We start from the raw sequence: 19,640 nt of genomic DNA on the forward strand, positions 1-19,640 counted from the left end.
ATGCCTCTATAGTGATTGTGGTTTTGCCCACAGCCCGGTGAGTCTATAGACAGTCTAGATACAACAGGATGATAAGAAGAAGGTTTTTAGGTTTAAATTCCTGTCATTTATAACCTACATTATTCAGTTCAAGTTTCCTAGCTCTAATAGGTATGACTCAATATGAAACTTTGACATGATGTTTACACGAAAAAGTGGTTCTCTAAAAAAGGAAGAACAAGAGACATCATTTAAAGGCCTTACAGTGCAGCTTGCACATCTGTGTGTTTAGAAATGTTTCAGGAATTCATTAGAGGGGGAAGACAGGAATTTCGAACCTTGCCTGCAGAAATGATAGATTTTTTTTTTGGCAGTGTATGATGTTTTGAGAAAACCACAAACAGAATAAAACATTGATCACATTTAAATTAAATATTTTTGATCAAATCAAGTCGAACGGGAGAAAATCTGAAACCTGAAAGTCATGTTGCTGTTTTCGTGTCTCAAATGTCTCCTGTTCGATTGCCTCTCATTAAGATTTTGAACACATTGCAGATGGTCACCCCTGAGCTGAGCCTCTGTGTGTGTAAGAGAGAGAGGGTGCTTTAAAGTGAACCTCATCAGTATTCCTCTCACTCTGAAAGAATTAGCTGCCAGAACACCGCTTTTTCTGCCAACTTTGATCCCAGCCCTCCCTTCAGGACCAGTAAGGTGGACAACAAACCGCACTCGTTACAGCTCGTTAATGGAGCGACACCCGACCCAGAGCCTCAGGCGGAGTTCAGCATGCATGGGAGTGGATGAGTCTAATACACATCTCAGCCTTACCCACTTTCTCCTTTCAATGCTTTAATCAAATTTTCACTGCAATAGAGAATAACTAGAAAATTAGCTTACCCCTTGGCTGTGAAATTAATATAATGGTCAAATCGAGGTTAGAGTGTGTGTGATAACAAGGCAACCAATAGATGCTTGAGTTAACCAGAGGGTGCTTGGAAATAATGATGCTGGTGAATAATGGTTCCTGCCTTTTTAAATGTTTCAGCGCAGACATTGACTTTGAAATGCCAAGGAACATTTATCATCATTATTTAAACATCTTCATTTTAATTGAACAGGATATGAACATGTGGCATTAAGCTTTAATGAATTTCTGTAAAGTCAATTAATAAGAGCTTACTTCAGGTCTTCAGAAGCCTTTGCTTGGATCAGGGGTGTTTCAACTGAATGTCCAAACACGGCACCTTCAGAGCCTGCCAATAAAACATACTCTTATAATTCACAGGAATTACACCTGCTACAAAACTGTCAACATGTCTGTGGCATTTATAATAATAATACACAAAAATCTTTGTGAGCACCTTAGGTGTTTGGTTAGTTTATGTTAGTATAAAAGCTGTCCATCAAACCTTTGCACAGATCAAACATAAATGGAAATTAATGGAAGGGGCAGAAATAAACTTTAATAAGGCAGAATATATGTCAAAGGTGTTGTATTGACCAGCTCTGGATCACACTGCTGTATCTAATAAAGTAGCCACTGAATTTATGAATGATTGATCACTTGGTAACCATGGAAACACATGTCCAGGTGACCTTGTTGGTGGAAAGGTTTTTGCTTCAATGAGAGGGCGAAGGAGAGTTGAGCTAACCAGACGTAACTGATTATAACAAAAGTTCAAGTTTGTTTGAACTGAACCAAACAATTTAGGTGTGAAAATCTGGATTTCATTTAGAAAGTTCATGCATGGTTCATGTTTTAGACTTAAAATACGAGAATGCACTGTTCTTCAAGTTAAAAGCAAATAATACCGAAAACTGAAGAGTTTTGGTGAAAAAAAAAAACACTTCTAATAGTTACATATAGCTGATTAATCCAAACATCAGAAGTTGAGAGTACAGCACATTTTACCTGTGACAGTGAACTTTTCTGTTGTCATGACAACTTCCTCCTCATCTGCGGTGAAAAGCAGTTTCCCTCCATCTCTACTTCGCACCTCCAGCCTCTGACACTGGGCCTCCACAGCCTCAGGTCCTGCAGACAAAGATTCACAGGTGGGAGCCGCAGGGTTTTCACAACAAAGAAAATACCATAAACACTGTTGGCAGGATTTAAGTCAGGTGCGGGTACATTTTTGTATTAATTTAGTTCAATATTTTGTGATCATAACTGTATTTAAAAAAAAGAAGAGGACTATTTTAGCCTGCAGTTGGAAAATTAACGGTCTCCTTGTAAATTGTACTGTTAAACAGAGGTTAGCTTCTGTGCTTCTGGCGTTTAAAATCAATTTTATGGAAAAAAAATAAATAAATAAAAATGAAAAAAACACTACATTTGAGCAAGCAAGACTTTTAGAAGCCTGAAAAACTTTCTCAACTGTTTGCACCCAACAAAACTGAATCAACCATGCTTTTAAAATAAATGAGACAAAAGCAATCTGTATCGGCTGCTGAGGTATATTAATTCCTGTTCTCCAAACTTTGCCCTTTTTTCCAAATGCACATGAAAAAAAACTTAACATCTCACCCCCACCTCGCTCTACCATTAATCCACAGACTGTGACGACTGGGGAATTTAATTATTCTCACCAAGTTTCATCCCATTTCAAATAAAAATGCACTTTCTACAATAGCAGGCACTAATTTTTGTGGGAAGGTCAAGTATAACCAAAAAGTGTCATAACACCAGTCTTGTCAAATCAGCATCAAGTCTCAACTTATGCTGGCTAAGATCAATAGCTATTAATGTTAATAAGGAGGTCATTTGCTTTCCAGTGGTCATTAATCATGTAAATGACTGGTAATTTGGACTGACTGATGGTTCAACCTGGTGATAATAAGAAGAATCCATTGCCCTTTCAATATGTGAATTAAAGGTTAGTGTCTGAAGGAAGCTGCAGTCAGTTACAGGAACAGAGACAATTAAAAGGGAATTTAAAGATGAATTGTTGGGCTAATGTTGATTAAAATTATGAATAAACAGCATTAAGTGGGCCATTTACAACCAGAGGTAGATTAATCTAAGATCGCTTTTTAAATAAAGGTCTACATAAGAGAGTTCTAGTTATAACAAAAAACAGTCTGTCTTCCACATGATACTGGGGAACCACACCAAGTGTTTCCCATTTCAGATAAAATCTCTTCGAGATCGGGGTGAGTGACAGGACACTCACCCACTGTGAGCTGCCCGGTCAGCTGGCCTTGGCCATTTCTGGCATTCAGCGTCACATTTTTTTCTGATTGCAAGACCAGCAAACTGTCCTAGAGAAGACAGAGAGAAAGAGGAAAAAAACTGCATTAGGATCTTAACTTTTGTCCTGACTAACAGACGGCAGAGTTTTGTTTTTATATCATGATGTCAGTGGCTATTGATGGTTAATTGTTATTCTCAAAATCTGACAAGAGTGGCACTACTTCAAAAACAGCAAAGGGTTTAAGGAACGTAAATGGTCACCATCTGTAAACTACTGGACGCCAATATCATCACCACCAGCCTTAGGTGTGTGCTTGGCTGACCTGAAAGTTTATGAGGCCATTTTTCTTCACTATTGAATTTCTTCCACTGTTAACAATTGACTTGCTGAGTATAAATTATTATAGCTCTATAAACAAAGAGTCATTTACTCTCTTTCCTTGACATAAACCATTAAATGAAAGCACATTAAGACTTTTACACAAAGATGGCGGAATAAATGTAGGTGGAGTTTGAGGAGGAAGGGGGTGGTTGGTTTAACTGAAGATGAGTTTGCTTTCTATCACTGCACACATTATAACTTGAGACCTTTTCTCAGACAGTTTTACAAGTTAATGTCTGTTTGTTTGACATTTGATGCACATATGACTTTTCCTGTACACATGATGAAAAGAAAGACTTTGATTCAATGCAACAGTTTTATCCCAATTTGTCTGCAATTTTTGTAAAAAGTGGAAAAAACTCACGGCACATAGAGTACAGATTTTGGCAATTTGAAAGCCCTTTCCTCTCAAAACACCTTGATATTGTAGATGAATTATGCAATATTCTGAAAGCACTTATCTTCTTTCTCATTATACTGTGACAGTGTTGTGAAGTACTTTGTGTATCCCACAGGCTGCAAGGCCTGTGTGCACACGTGGAAAGCTTGACAACAGGGAGACTAGCTGTGAAAACAGAGCTTACAAAAGCCTAAAAATTCCTGACATCTCTGGCTGCACAAATCATTTCAATCAAATGTTCTTTGTGGTTAAAACAGCATGGAAAGAACAGGTTCTGGGGAACAAAACCACAACCATGAAACTCAAATGTATAAAGTATATCTTGTTACAAGAGGTGGGGCTCAACGCTTGGTGATTCGCAGACAAATTCTGCCCTCAGTTGTAACTGGACAATACATTAGAGCTGCTTTATTACAGTACCACTAGAGAGACAATATTAGCAGTAGTGGGCCAACTTGTATGATGAAATACTAAAGCACAACCTTAAAATCTTCTCCTTAATTCTGTATCCGTTCCTTCATCGAGTTACGTGAATGTGTGTATATTTATCATTCTGCGTTGAAGTGAGGGAAGACAAAAAGGTGCAAGATCCAAAATCTGGTCATAATATACATAAATAAGTGAGGTTTTTAAATGATAATTTTTACATTAAAATTATTCATTAGTGCAGCTTTAAAAACACACTTAAACACAGTTTACAAAAACGTACGACAAAAACTTTTGTCTCGTGACTTCTCTTTTCTCTTTCGTGGACAAAAGATTTCTCAACTGCCCTCATGTTGCATTCCTTTGATGCAGTTTAACATGTTTGATTAATTTAACTCTTTCTAATGAAGTATCAAACTGTAGCAGATAACCTCAAGTTTGTGCCGTGTGTAACTTTGCTGAGGTCATTCGATTCATTTTCATTCCCTGCTTGTTCCTGCCCAATAAAAATGCATGTCATGAACAGATGAACAGTTTGCCTAAAAGCACGGTAACTTGAAGAAATTTGAGTTCTTGATTCGAAGTATCCCTTTAAAGAGCTTATAGGTCTTAAACTGTTTCCTGAGGGGTTTCTGTTGTTCTCTTCAACACTTAAGGATCACTTACAAGGCTTTTTAGTTAGTGCGCCTGTTGAGGAAGGTCAAGTGCATATCACAGTGAATGCACATAAATTGAAAGGGGTAGTGTAGGTGCACTGAAAAAATGACTGTGTGCTGCTGCTGCTAATGCAAAGGACTCTTTCCTGAATAAAATGAATAACAGCACAACTGAAAGCAAGAGCATGGATTTCTGCGTTGGAGAAAAACAAAGCAACCTCATACGATGCTCATGTCACTCTAAATGAGCCAGTGAAAAATAAAACGCAGACTTTTAAAGCATGAATCAAAAGCATGCTGTAATCCTAACCAAATGTGTGCATAAAACATAAAATTTGCCAGAAGATAATTTACATTCTGAACTGAACAAGCAAATGTGTGAAAAAAAAGTTGAAAAGGTATGCTCATCATGTCTTAATTTCCTCATTCAAAAAACAAATCTTACAAGCAGGCTCTTTGCATGCAGGGTACAGACTGTTTGGGAACATGTTTGGAGGCAAATTAAATTTGTTCTTGTAACCTCAGTTTGAAGGATGTTCGGATCTTTAAGGCACTGCTGGAGTTTGCCCCAAAAGGCTTCAATATGAAATAGTGAGCTAAATCAGTGGTTGGTTTCAGACCTCATCTGTGGACTCGTATGGCACAGTTTATGCTTACAATGGTCTCTCATGCTTGTCCAGTGCATGAAGCAAAGAGTAGTGAAGGAGAAGTTTCAGTCCAATAAAGATACACCTGCAAATGATGCTATTAATAGATCTGTCAGGGTCCCTGGAGATGATAACAAGAGCCAACAGTCTGAACGGCAGAGATTTGATTAACTGTATCTGGGCACTTTGTTGCTTCATAGCACAGTTTTCAGACTGACGCAGTAGCAGTCACAACAATGATGATTTAGACAGGTATTTTTTAATAGATACACATCAACCTAACTCCTCACATATACAGAGTCAGTGGACTATTTTGACTTCTGCAGTTGTCTCTAATGGGGTGAAAGTCTGCAACATTACAAAGAGCCAAAGCTGATACTGATAAACAAATGGAGATGTAGATTTCTTTTTTTCTTGTATGTCCACCTACAGTTTGCCTAATTGGACGTTAACCATGTGCAAAGGAATCAAAGGCCATGGCTGTAGGATGAACACAAGAGCAGCTGATATTTTCTACTTTTCCACTGAGTACATTCAAGCAGACAGGGAAAACTAATAAGTTAAATCCCAAATGTAGTTCTTAACGTAAATAAAAAATATTTCTCTCAACAGTCCATGATTTATATTCACTGAAAAAAACAAAAGAAGTCACATCTACTAATCAAATCATTTTCACCTCTGTGGTCCTTGAACAACCACTGACAGCATTAACCTGATCAATGTGAAAAAGAGAAGCTTTTCAAGTTTGTTTTTCTAAGTGTGTGAACATGAATCTACAACAATCCATTAGCTTAATAAGATGATGTGGCTTCTGTGGAAAAAAACTGATCCAGATTCAGAACCTTTTTACCGTGCATTTACACGCATTTGTCAGACAATATGCAAACACACAGACATAAAACTGCCTTCGACAAAAGCCTTAGAAACAAAACAAAAACCTAAATTTAGCTGCACTATTATAAAATATCAACTTCACCAGAAACAGTGGCTGGAAAGATCACAGCCAATGAATGGCAGATATGTTGTTGGCTTGTTTGAAATATATACACGACTAAAGTGAAAGGGGTAACAATTACCTGCTCTAATGTTTGGTATCACTGAGGCTTAAAATTGTCAACACAATTTCCTGGTGGCAGATGGAATTTCAGTGTGATGCAAATTTCAAAAAGCCTGAAATTATGGTCAATTTGTAGCTTTGAGTGCGGTAAAATTTTAAATGTCAAACTGATATCAAATGCCTGAAATTACAGCAGTGTGTAATTGGAGATGTCGTGTGGCAATAATATTGAAATTTTATGTGTAAACTGGATTTCAAACATTTGATAGAAAGGTTGTGCTGTGGAATCTTTTTCATGCTTCTCTGTTATAGTCGACAGGGGAACAGATAGATGGATAGCATTTGATAAATCAATGTGTGTAGAGGAAGCCTGCAGGTGGGGGGGGGGGGCCAACAACAATAAAACTACATACAGAATTTTTCATCTGACTGCCAGCTCTAACAGCAGCTCAGCACAGGGGTTGAGGAAAAACTGCAGCAAAAAGAAGCCAATATTAGTCTCACACATTAAAACTATCATAATGATGAGGGTCTACACTTATTTCCCCTCAAACAGGAGTGTCACACAATGCCCAGAATTTCATATCTAAAAGAAAGAATGTGGCTCAATATGTTTAAAGACTATTCTTTTCAATCTAAATTTGAAATTTGACCTGCCAGAGGCACACTGTTTCCAGATTCTACATTTGGAGAGCAATGGCCACTTTGGGCCATTACTGCACCCAGTGTGAACACCAAAGCACTTCAGCCTGCACTTTTCCATCAGAATTTGGAAAATACAGTGACATCAAACACTGTGAGAACCAACCAAAAGGTGTCTATGGCCTCAGGTGATGGCTGTCGACTGAAAACTGACAGTGGACTCATGGTTCTATTTACTGTAGTTTACTTACAAGAGAGAGGGAAATGCAGTCTGAGGAAAGGACATATTCTACTATAATTAGACCAGAATTAATGGATTTCTGAGTAAGACTGAATTTTTGACCACAGGGGGGCAAGCACAACAAGCTGGAAACACAACTCTGACTTATTATTACCTTGGTAAGATCATGGTGACCTATCAGCAGTAAACAGAGCAACACAAAGCAACATTAGCATTCATTTGAAGTTATGTTTCTGGCCACCCGACTAGACTGAGTCCATTGTTCCCTTTTTTTGGTCCCCTTTCGGTCTCATCCAACTTCCAGGGGAAATAACTGGCTCTTTAGCAGCTAGCAGCACCAGCTAGTCACCCTGCTGTTAAGTGTTGGACAGATAGTGCACAGGGGATTTTATGTGCTTTTCACTGAAAACAAAGATGATAATGAGAGTGAATCAAACCAGAGAAGCTGGAAAACTAAAATAATTCACTGAAAGACTCAAAAACAGAACATTAGAGTTCTCATAAAGTGTAGTTTTCTAATGCACTGATATACTTTATCAATATTATGCATATTTTGTTGCCAGCAACAAAGCTTTATTAAAGTATTAACACTAGTACAGAATGATGGTCATTATAGGGAAAGCGTAAAAATCCCTAATCAATAATGTTAAACATATAACAAGATTATTCTCCACATTAAAACAGCACAAAATAGTGAGTATCCTATATACTAATTTGGACAGCAGGCAAACTCATACTAAACTCATGTCTAAATCACTGTTGAACTGTGTAGTTGCCTAGTGTTTATTATTTTTGCGATTATTAGTGATGTTTATATTCATTTATTTACATATTAATTATTACCCTCACATACAGCCTTTGGCTTTGATTAACAGTCCTTCATTGTGGGTGTATTTGTTGATCTGGGTGGCAAGAAGCTGCAGAAAATAGCCAGCACAGGGATACATGAAAATTAAATACTAACAAAATACACTAAACTGACTATTGCTGTTGTATTTTGAGATTCTTCTCCTCAGCATTGAGTGAATATCTACAAAACTGTACATATTTTGAAAACTTAAATATGAATCACAAAAACATACACATCCATTCTAAGTCAAAATTCAAAAGAATTTTTATCTTCTCTCCACCAAAACGCTAAACATTTGCTGTGTTGGATTTGTGCCAATGTAAATTGTATGTGCAAAGTTATCAGCGTTCATTTCACAACATGCGACTGAATGCGCTGATTTCAGAAGCTACTTAGTCTGTAATTTGCTGCCAGCTGTCAGAATTACTGCCAAAACACTGCAAGAGCCATTTCCATTTGGGATTCAAAGATTATAGCCTAGTTAATTGATTAAGATTCAAAACCCTGATTGATCCATGGAAAAAAAAAATAAAGCTACTTTAAGTTCCACTACTTGTACATTTTGTGTGTACACACACACACACACACACATATATTAAAAATAAAAGTACTAGGCCTATATTTAACTTACGCCATCTCAGTGCATGACAACATTCACTGCTCTCTGTAGTAATGGCTTATTGATCAGTGGTGGTTATCTGACTGAGAAACAGGACTGCACACCATAGTGTGAACTCATTGGATAACCACCATAATCCCTGTTTTCTCAGTGCTTGACATATTTCCTCAGGTGAGAAATATTGAGTGACCCACAGAGATCTTTGTCCAGCAAATATCTCTGGTGCTAGTAGATAAGGGGCCCGCTGCACAGCCTGTCTGTAAAACAAGACGGTAAAAATGTCTGCAGGTGGTATTGCACCGGGGGGATGAATTATTGGTTTTTGTCCGGTGTTCAGCTTGTGCATCTGCTATGGCCTTGAGGTGCTGGCTACTACTAAAGTGCATGAGTGTTATATTTAAATCAACACGCATTTAGCTCCAACTACAACATCAAAGGACCAGAATGGGCAATTCTACATTGTTTCTCAATCTGTTGTGGCAAAATGTACCCACTATTGAGTCACTTCCTCCATCTATGTCCCTCAGAAATCAAATTTACATGGAATCCCAATTTCTAGTGCTTCAAATTGCTTTCTGCACCATGCCTAATCACTGAAAATGGTGATGATCCAACTGAGCATCTCTGCTTCGTATGGGAGAAGGATATTTGGATCAGCTTTGCACTGGAGCTGCGTTGCTTAATCTACTAAACATCAAAGAGGAGAAAGGAGAGCGAGGAAGTCGGAAAAGGGAATTTATTGCATGGGATTGATTGGAAATCCCCCAGGGGGACTTTGGTCCCTCTGTAATTGTCTGTAATCTCCTGTAGGGTTGTATGTGGCTTGAGAAGAGCCATGAGGCAGTCTTTACCCTTTCCCTACTGATGGGAGGCCATGACAATATACTGTTGGGGGAGAACAGGATATGAGGACACCAAACAGACAGGGAATGTAATCTCTCTTATGCTTGCACAAATATAAAGTAGCATCACAGTAGGAGTGCAGAGAAAAGTTGACTTTTGTTGATAATGAATTGATCACAACATCCTCAAAACTAAGGGATCAATACCAGCTTGTGTGAAGATGTTGAGAAATAGTTCTCTTTGAAAGCTTGTATTTCAGTCAATAGTTTTCATTCCTAATCCATCAGGGCTACAGAATACTGATCAACAGGCAACTGGAGGTGGATGAGAAGCAAAACACAAAAAGCAAAGCGAGCTACTTACCCCTCTGGACTGGATCTCGTTCATGTAGAGAGGCAGAAGAAACTCAGAGATTCCTTCTAGCTGAATCCCATCCTTGTTCAAATGGAGGTTTCCCATTCCATCCTAAAAATGCAACCATGATCATCAGTGCTGTTGTGATGAGCAGTGCTAATTTTCCTAGTTTGATTGAGAAGATTAAAAGTCTGAGTCAGAGCGGGAGCTGCAGCATGCCAGACAGGCCAGTTGACAGGCAGCAGCACTGAGTGACAGCAAAGAAGTCAGACATGACATCGCGGTGACAACGCCACAGACACCTAGCTGTGTCAGGGAGACAGGCTGCATGCAGTGGGAGGCCGACTGGGGACAGGCAGGCTAATCTGGCAGCCTGGGATGTGAATGATGGAGATTCATGTAAATGATAAAAGAAAGAACAAGTTATGCTCAAACAGATTTACATGATTTAGTAGTAGAACACTATATTTCTGTCAGTGGTACTGCCATAGTTATGTCACATGTTTATCACGCTCTTGGGGTAATGTGCAACAAGATAGATCTATACTATATGAAAAAATGTAACACCGTTTACTTAGTTACAGTTCTGATTTTGGTGCTAAAGATTTCCGCTCTCATTAAAATGATCGAAACAAGATTTTAATTTGGGGAAAGTGCGCAATGACAGCAGGTTTTTATTTGGTAAATAACTTGTGTTGAGGTATTAAATCTGACCTCAGAAACACAGTTTGCGTAGTCCCAAACTATAACAGGATCTTTTTAACAAATCAAGTGTAATTTTTTTAATCCTTGCTTTAAATTAGATCTTTTGTATTTTTAGAATTAGTCCAGGAAACAGCAGGTTTTCATAAATTTGTAGCAAGATCAGTAAACAGGCCCTACAAAGTGTCAGATCCAAAACAGTGTGCTTTAATTCTGTCGTGACTTTCATTAAAATTTTACTGTTAATATGTTTTGCCGCAGATTTCCTCTTAATTGCACTGAAACACTACAGATCAGATGTTCATGGTTATAGATTCAAAGTCAGGCAAGTTTCAAGAGTTTGTTTCTTAATTTTCTCCCAGCAGAAACATGAATGGACAGAAGGGTAAAAAAAAAAATAAATCGATAAAATAAAACCTAAACCGTGAAATGTAAAACGTAAAAGCACAGTCAGCAAAAGGGTTAGTTATGACTGTAATGAGTTGTAAACCTAAATGATATCACAACTCAACGGTTTCTTTCAGTTCTTTCTATCAGATCACGTTGCCCCTCTCTCATTTTCCACCAAATTTGATCCCTATTAAGAAAAATACACCATGTTAAGGGAATGTAAATCAGAAAGACTAAGTAAAATGAGACATGATTCTTCAGCACTATGAAATCATTTTCAGACATATTTATTCAGGACCTAATTTTGGTGGTAGATAATTCTGTAGAGATTGGATAAGGTTATGCTTTGCCACAGCAAGATGAGCAAAGAGAAGTTTGAGGGCAGATTTGTGACGGGTCCGGTGATGTGTTTAAAAAGTCCACAGTGCTCTCAGCCCAAATGGATGGAGATGGTGAATTACAAAGTCAGAGTGCAGCAGAGAGTGTGCCGATATAGATGGTGGAGAACCACGACGAGGGACAGATGGAAGGGGACAAAGTCAGAGAAGAGGAGGAGGGTGGTTCAGTGTGCAACTTGCAGGGAGAATTCATGCATAGATGAGTAGGCAGGAGGCAGGGCAAACAGGAGGGTGTCATAACACCCAGTCATGAAACACTGAAGGAATAGATAAACCCCTCAGGTTAAATGACAAGAATTTGTAAGAAATTAACAGACAAAGGCAAATGTGAAAAAAAAAAAAAAAAAAAAAAAGGGGGCACACGGCAGGTTTGGTTTTTGACATTTCTGAGAAAAGGGCAAAAAAAAAAAAAAAAAAAAAACACCCAGTTTCTGTTGTCCAGACAGATACGCTGTGGAGTTTGCTTTGAGAATGATGTGAATTGGCCTTTTCACTGGTGAGCTTTATGTCAATTGGTCTTGTAGAGTTTTGCTGCCTTCCACATAAAGTGTCAGAGGTGGTGTTTTGACTTTATGACCTCCAAAGGTTTGGGGGGAGAAAAAAAAACTAACAAAACACTACTTTTGGACTGTAGCCATTTACAGGTCTTGTGTTTGATGTCCCCTGATGGGTGGAAATACACCAGCACCTACAGCGGATACTGATGGTGAGGCTGCTTGCCAGATTGTTTGTGATAGCTGGTCAACTACTGTATACCATCCCTAACATTATTGCTTCATTCACAATTGTAAGCATGTCCATGAGTTAGAGTTAAAAATTGCTTGAGGTGGGAGTAAGATGGCGAGCTGTCTCAAGAGCCTTCTGATGCAACCTTAAAAATCAGAAAAGAGGACAAACCGGAGTTGCTAAAAGCGGAATATAATCCCTGTAAAACCGGGTATAGCTCAGTTTGTGTTTTCTTACTGAGCTTCCCAAGTCCTGAGAGATGGGGATCAGCAGAGTACATTTTCTGGAGCGACACCAACAGCACTGATAAGGTCTTTTGCTCATGACACAGACTGATGGGAGGCAAAGGAGTAGAGGAATGATAGCAATAGTCAGGGGACGCATTTGTCACTAAGGGAAGATGCTGCCACTTGGACTTTGTTGACAAAAATGGTAAATTGTGTGCATTGTCCCTGAAAATGTCACGGGAGCTAGCTGCATCTGTCTGCTTGGTTTTCGATCGAGATTAACACATTCTGTGTCAGCTGGTCCCACTGCCAAGTCTTTTCTAATTCTTTGTCAAATCCAGATGAGACAGTACAAAACATGGTGCCTGCAATGCATTTTAAATGGGTCTGCATGAATAAAGTTTTTCAAAGAAAGAACAAACTAAAATATTTGCAGACTACAACATAAAAGTGATGGGCCTTCAATATTTCTTGAATGCAAGGTACTCACAACAGAGAAATTCATGACTTTTATGATCCAGACAGTGAGGGCCAGGTTAACTATCATGGTGACCAGGAGCAGCAGCAGGAAGAAATAGAGGAATCTTTTCCTCCAGCCGTACAGACCCACTGGATAGACAGCATCACAGCCTGGTCGCTGGAGGTGAAGGGACTGGGATGCAAGGATAAATTGCTCCTGGGTGATCTGGAAAAAACAAACAAACATACACACACAAGCCTTTGTGTTAGCTAGCTGCCAAGGATATATTCATTCCACATAAACAATCACATATTGTAAATGGTTATTACTTCGCAAACACCACTAAAAATGACTGAACTGAAGCATAGTTGTGTTATTGTGCAATTTCCAAAAAGCGATGCTACTATATACAGCATAAAAAGGTGCAAGCAGGCTGTGGCTGTAAAGTGGGTACAGCCGGAAACACACACGTTTGATAATCAGTGGTCCCAGCAGCCGGAATCCATTACACACTGTGCAAACATTTTTCTTTTTTATGATTTTGTTTGTTCATTCAGCTAAATGCAGACACTGTTGTTTAATGCCAACTTTTACTGCAAGTATACCCGAGATATTCCCTATAGTATATTTTAGCCTAATTCTTAGCTGGGTGTTGTTTTGAGGGCTCTTGGTAGGAGCTAATCAGGATTTTATGGCGGTGTCAAAACTACAGCACTAAAAACATACATCAGACATCAGCGTGTCGCTCACTCCACATTTGTCTGTGTGAAAATTAAAGGTAGCCTACAACTGGACAGGCAGTTTTATGCCCACTAAGAAATATAACTGGCGATGCCACTATTGCTGATTAAATAGCATAAGAAGGATATTTCATTTAGTAGTAAGTTTGTTTTAAGAAGTTACATTTCCATTGTTGGTTAGTTTCCTTACACTAGGAAAGGTGAACCAGTAGTAGGGTAAGTCAAACTTTGTGCATTGAATACAAGGTCATTTGGGTGACCTCATTTTATAAAAAAAAAAATTCAAAGTCTCTAGAGTAGGAAAAAGGAATCGCTAGTCAAGATTTATTCGGATCACAGTGAATTGAGGGAACAAGAAGCCTAAACATAGACAAGCTTTTAAACTGCATTTGCTTGTATTTATGACGGTGTATGGCCTTAAAAATGTCAGTTTTGTTTTTTGAATCCAAATTATATTTTGAAATTTCTTCAGCTGGACTGATGCGTATAAAAAAAAAGAGTGACCATGAATGACTGCTTCATGCAGGTCTACCTGTTCAATGCTCTCATCTCCATAAGATCTTTGTAATGTTACTACCCATCAGTATTGTACAGGAAATAGTTCCCATGCCACATAAAGGCAAGAGAGTAACGTTTTCTGGAGTAATGTCCACCTGATAATGTGAAACTGATTGTCACTGGAGTCAGTCTAGCCTTCAGAAAAGGACAACCTTGACATGACATTTCACAATATGAAAAATAGGATGCTTTCCTTCCAATGTAGTTGAGTCATGTAAAGAGGAAGGCGGTAAATTATGAGATGTCATAAAATGTTCTCCACTCTGGCTGGGAAACTTAACGCCTGCCAGCCACTGAAAAGCTGCTACATGCAAGCTCTGATCTGAGATCAGAGAGGAGGATGTCTGTCAAGTGCAGCCGTCCATTCGAAGGCGAGCGGTTGCTGTTCTCCAGCTGATCGTGACCATGAACTGACAGTGTGAAACTCCTCATCAGAGGTTCCCGGGCCGGCTGAGCTCGACACTGTTATGCTCAGCTGTTGTTGGGATGAATTCATATTGAGGCAGCCTGCCATCGCTCTTGCACAGATAATGAATAAAGTAAAGCATCTGCTCATACAGAGCAAGATAAAATGTCCAACACCACCAGTATGCTTTATTTGGTCAAAATATGGACAGCAGTAATTCCCAACCTGCCAGCCAATAAAATATTGCAAACATGCCAACAAATGGTTAGCAAAAAAGGTAAAATTTTTGGAAACGGAAAGATAGAAAAATTATTTTTGAAAGTTTTAAAACTAAATCATCTTCTAAAGCATTCAAAATGGTTAAAAAAATTTTGTTGTTGCCAGTGGACCACATCACAAACTAGTTTTCCTATCTCAGTCTGATTGCACACTAAAGAATTACCCCAGATGTGGGACAAGTGGTTTCTTCCCCATCAAACAACAAAGATGCTTTCAATTAGGTGCTAAATGTTTCATGGTTATCATTAAATTAAAATGTGCTATGAGACATCTGCATTATTACAGGGTCAGATGTGGGTCTTTTTTAAAAAGCTTTCACACAAACAACTGCAAATTTCATCAGGTTTTAATTACATAAAAAACATCCATAATAGAAACACCTAAGCCCAGTTTTCCCCAGAGACATCACAGGAGCACAACGCATGCATAACTCAAGAATCAATGCCTCATATGCTTTATTCACACTCGCCAAGTTATGAGTATAAGACACTGATGGCAGGTATCATTAGATTGTATGTTGTTATGACAAGCTCTCATTATGTGTGGCAGAGAAAGCAAAGACTCTTTAGCTCAGGAGAAACTAAATTAGTTGACAATGGTTTAATTAGGAGCCGGGACAGAAGTGCAGCCTGCGGTGGTTTTGTTGCAAAGAATCAATCTGTCAAAAGCCTGCAGCTGAGAGATTTCAGTGAAACCACAGACACTAGACACAATTTTGTTAAAATTGTATAACTGTGTGCATCAGGCAGTGTGTGGTATATCAACTGGCAAAAGGTTGTTACCAGAAATAGGCATGTGGCCTTCAAGCATTCCAGGAATTCATGGAAAAACCAGCATTTTCAAAAACTTATCAAGTACATAAGGTTTTGCTTTGTGGCTAATGTTTTCATTATTATTAATCTGCTGAGTATTTTCTCGAGTAATCCATTAATCACTCAGAAAAGTAAAACATTTTATATTGTCCATGCCAAGACATAATCAAATGTGACTTGTGACAAGATGAAACCAGGCTCTGTTTTATATTTTTGTATAAAAAAAATTATAAAATCATTGTTATTAAGCACAGGAATAGCAGATTAATCTTATTTTGCTTGATTTATCAATTTCATGACCAACCCTTACAGCACTACTTAAAAGATATAAAACATTATGCTGTCATTGTTAAATCAATCAACAAGAATAACTGGCAACACAGTAGTCATTCTTCTGGGAAAACACATAATATCTTATTCCAGTTTCTCCTGTTATGATTTTCTGTCATATGTGGCAGTAAAGTGGATTTTTTTTTTTTTTTTTTTTGAGAGTAAGAGGCTGAATAAGCAGACAAGTGTCTCCACAGCTTCATCATAACTTCATCCACTCTTTAAGTGACCGTGTGCTTGAGCAAACAGTTTAGGTCACATCTGCGAACGGTGGCAGATGTTTCACAAATGGATGATGCAACTTTGCAGCAAATACAAACGACCCATAGCAGTGGCCTAGAAATGTCAGTGATTCCAATTTAAGCGTCGACACAGCTGAGGGACAAGAGCATTATGAGAGGTGCTTACACAGAGGCTGAATACAAACTCAATGCAGTGTCACAGAGGACTCCTTCACAAGTGCAATTTCCCCCCAATGGGCCAAGATTCTTTGTTGTAAAGTGTAAATGAAGCAGAAAGGACCAAAGATCCTTACACCTAACTGGAATCTGGGAGGCAGTAAAAACTCATAAAACCATTCAAAAGACTGTTTAAAACCAATCTACTAGCCTACAGGTACTGCTGCACCGATTGGGTCTATTTTCAATCCACTGTTGCTAGGGGAAACTTCAGCACTTGTAATTTCTATGGCAACCCACTGCTCCAAACACTAGTGGATCCTGCGATTTCTTTGCAGGAGTTTTAATGCATATATTACCCTAGTCGAGTCATGCTTCCTAAAGCTTGGTTATTCACGGAGCAAATGGAAGAGTGCAAAGCAACTGCCGTTTTGTCAATCTGTCATTTCAGCATGCTGGTCACAGCGGATTCTCGCAAACACGCTGGACGGGCCTGATCAAGATGTCCAACCGCAGCGTTGTTGAGAAACTACTTTGACTTTTAAGAAACAAAACATTGATTACAAAGCAAAGCGTGCAGGCGTGTCACAGTACGTTGAGTCCCATTTATCACTTTATGTCAGCCGTACGAGGCCTGACAGTTACCTCCTAATATGCAAAAAGAATTATAAAGCTACACACGTACTAGTAGAGTTTTGTGTTCACAATTAAGGTAAATACACTCTATATTGTACAAGTGCATAATTAATTATTTTGCACTTTGAAATTATGGAAACAGATGAGGTAATAATTACAAATTAAAGCGGTGTCCAGTTAAAGGTAACTGCAGGGACGACTCAAAGTTTATGGATGCGATGCAACTTTCTGGGGGCTGATAAGATACTTTAGTATCTATCTTGCTTGCTTTCTCCAGAATTTACTGATGTTACTGATGAAGATGTTTGCTTCATATCACCTCATAAGGGTTCATAAGCAATTACAGTTCGAGCAGTTACTGTTTTCAGGCACACTAACCATCCTCTTTGAAAACTAAAAAAGACTCAACCTGATGATGAAGCTAAAAATGTCGAATCATGAGGGCTGAAAGTGAGGCCGTTGAGTCATGCCTCACCCTCTTTCTTGTGCCAACAGATGAACATGAACAGATTGGTCTGATATCTACTCAATGCTAGGGCTGGTTTACAACCTACAGTCATGATTACATGTAGTTCCCATTAATAGAATCAAAACACCTACACATCAACTTGCCTCTCTAAGGTTTGATAGGCTATAAAAACTACTCTCTCTCACGCTCTAGCATGGAAAGGTCCTTGTGAATTTGTTGCATGGCCATATTTCTCTATGCACTTTGTAGGTACTCCATCAGTGGCTTTGAGGTTATCTGTCATTTTGTGCTTTGGGGGACATGGGTGGGGGGCCCTTAGAGCTTTGACTACAAATGCTACAGCTGGATCCAGCAAAAGTCGGCAATTACCCAGCCGTGCCGACCCACAGCCAGCATTCCTCATCTTCACCAATTAGCATAGAGGGTGATATTCTGAGTGCTGGTTTGATCAAACTGTGACATGTTGCAGAAGCAGCAAAATGAAGCTGAACAGCTCCTAATGAAAGAAAATGAGACATTATTAATGCTCGATAATGTTAATCATCAAATCAGCACAAGCTCTCTCACTCAGCACTGCCAAAGGGAGCCTCACAGGGCTGCCTCAGCTGGAAGTAAGAAAACATTTGAGATTCACTAATGACTGAAGCTTGTACTCTTCCATTCATGTATGAACACAACATAAGTGCTGAGGCGGCAGCAGCAGGTGAAAATAAAGGACAGTCATGGTACAAATCTGACAAGCCGCATTCAAGCGCCTATTTACTCATTCATTAATTCTTTCATTTTCTACCACTTGTCCGTTTCTAGGTTGCAGGGGGTGCTGGAGCCAGTGGGCGAGGGCAGGGTACACTGTGGACAGGTCGCCAGTCCATCAAAGGGCCAACACACAGAGAGACAGAAAAAGACCAACAACCATCGCTCTCAGACCTACAGACAATTTCGAGTCACCAATTAAACTAAAACACGCATATCTGTACGATGGGTAGAAAACCGGAGTACCTGGAGGAAACCCATGCAAGCACGATGGGAACATGCAAACTCCGCACAGAAAGGCCCCAGGCCTGGGAACCTGACATGTGACCTTCTTATTGCAGGGCAGCAGCACTAAGCACTATGCCACCATGCTGTCCCCTATTTTAGTTTTCCTTTTTTTGCGTGATTTTATGGAAAGTCCAATCAAAGAAAAAAAGATGCCTGAACCTGTGACTATAACTTGGACAGCCAATTGTATTTCTCAAATGTGCAATTCAGTGCATTGATGTAACCATTTCACATTTTGTTGAAGTGACAATCAACCATGTGGGTGAGGCTGCTACAGTCAATAAGTCACTCCACTTAGATGTGAAATCCGATTTTTGTGGCTCCTCCAGTGCAGTAACAATATTGGTGGAGCTTGTCAATGTCTTCATCTTTTGTAGTTGTGGCTGCCTGTTCTTTATAGACAGATGGCAGAGCACTTCCTTTATCTTAAGGTAACAAGGTAACTCCACTACAAGTATGAGACTGGCAGAGATCAAAGATCTTCAATATGTCCGGTACAATGAAAGGTCAAAGCTGTTCAATCAGAGCACACAGCCAACAAAGCCTGAACATCATAAGGCTATTTGAAGGGAGCTTTCAGAAAGAATTTTGCCTTTACACGCTGTGCTGCTTTTGTGAACACTTTCATGAAGCATATTTGTACTTTCACAACACAAAAGTACACCAAAAAACCTCACTGGCATTCCACATCCCTGACCTTTGCATCATTTATTAATGTCAAGATCAGTTTTTTTTTGATGAGTCTCAGATGTTTGCAGCACTGTCAGTTCCTTCCTCAG

At 39.0% G+C, this 19,640-nt stretch overlaps 1 protein-coding gene across 1 annotated transcript in view; it reads right to left on the minus strand.

The window, feature by feature from the left end:
* The window catches only part of LOC115058941 (zeta-sarcoglycan-like), a 32,997-nt gene that overhangs the window by 11,889 nt on the left and 1,468 nt on the right, over positions 1–19,640 (minus strand). Inside the window, exons 2-6 of the mRNA XM_029526507.1 lie at positions 13,223–13,417; positions 10,299–10,400; positions 3,153–3,240; positions 1,892–2,014; positions 1,160–1,232 (exon numbers count right to left, since the gene is read on the minus strand). Coding sequence (XP_029382367.1) covers positions 1,160–1,232; positions 1,892–2,014; positions 3,153–3,240; positions 10,299–10,400; positions 13,223–13,417 — 581 coding nt within the window. The remainder of the gene's footprint in view (positions 1–1,159; positions 1,233–1,891; positions 2,015–3,152; positions 3,241–10,298; positions 10,401–13,222; positions 13,418–19,640) is intronic.

The sequence above is a fragment of the Echeneis naucrates genome, chromosome 18 (genome assembly GCF_900963305.1).
Source record: "Echeneis naucrates chromosome 18, fEcheNa1.1, whole genome shotgun sequence".
Taxonomy (NCBI): domain Eukaryota; kingdom Metazoa; phylum Chordata; class Actinopteri; order Carangiformes; family Echeneidae; genus Echeneis; species Echeneis naucrates.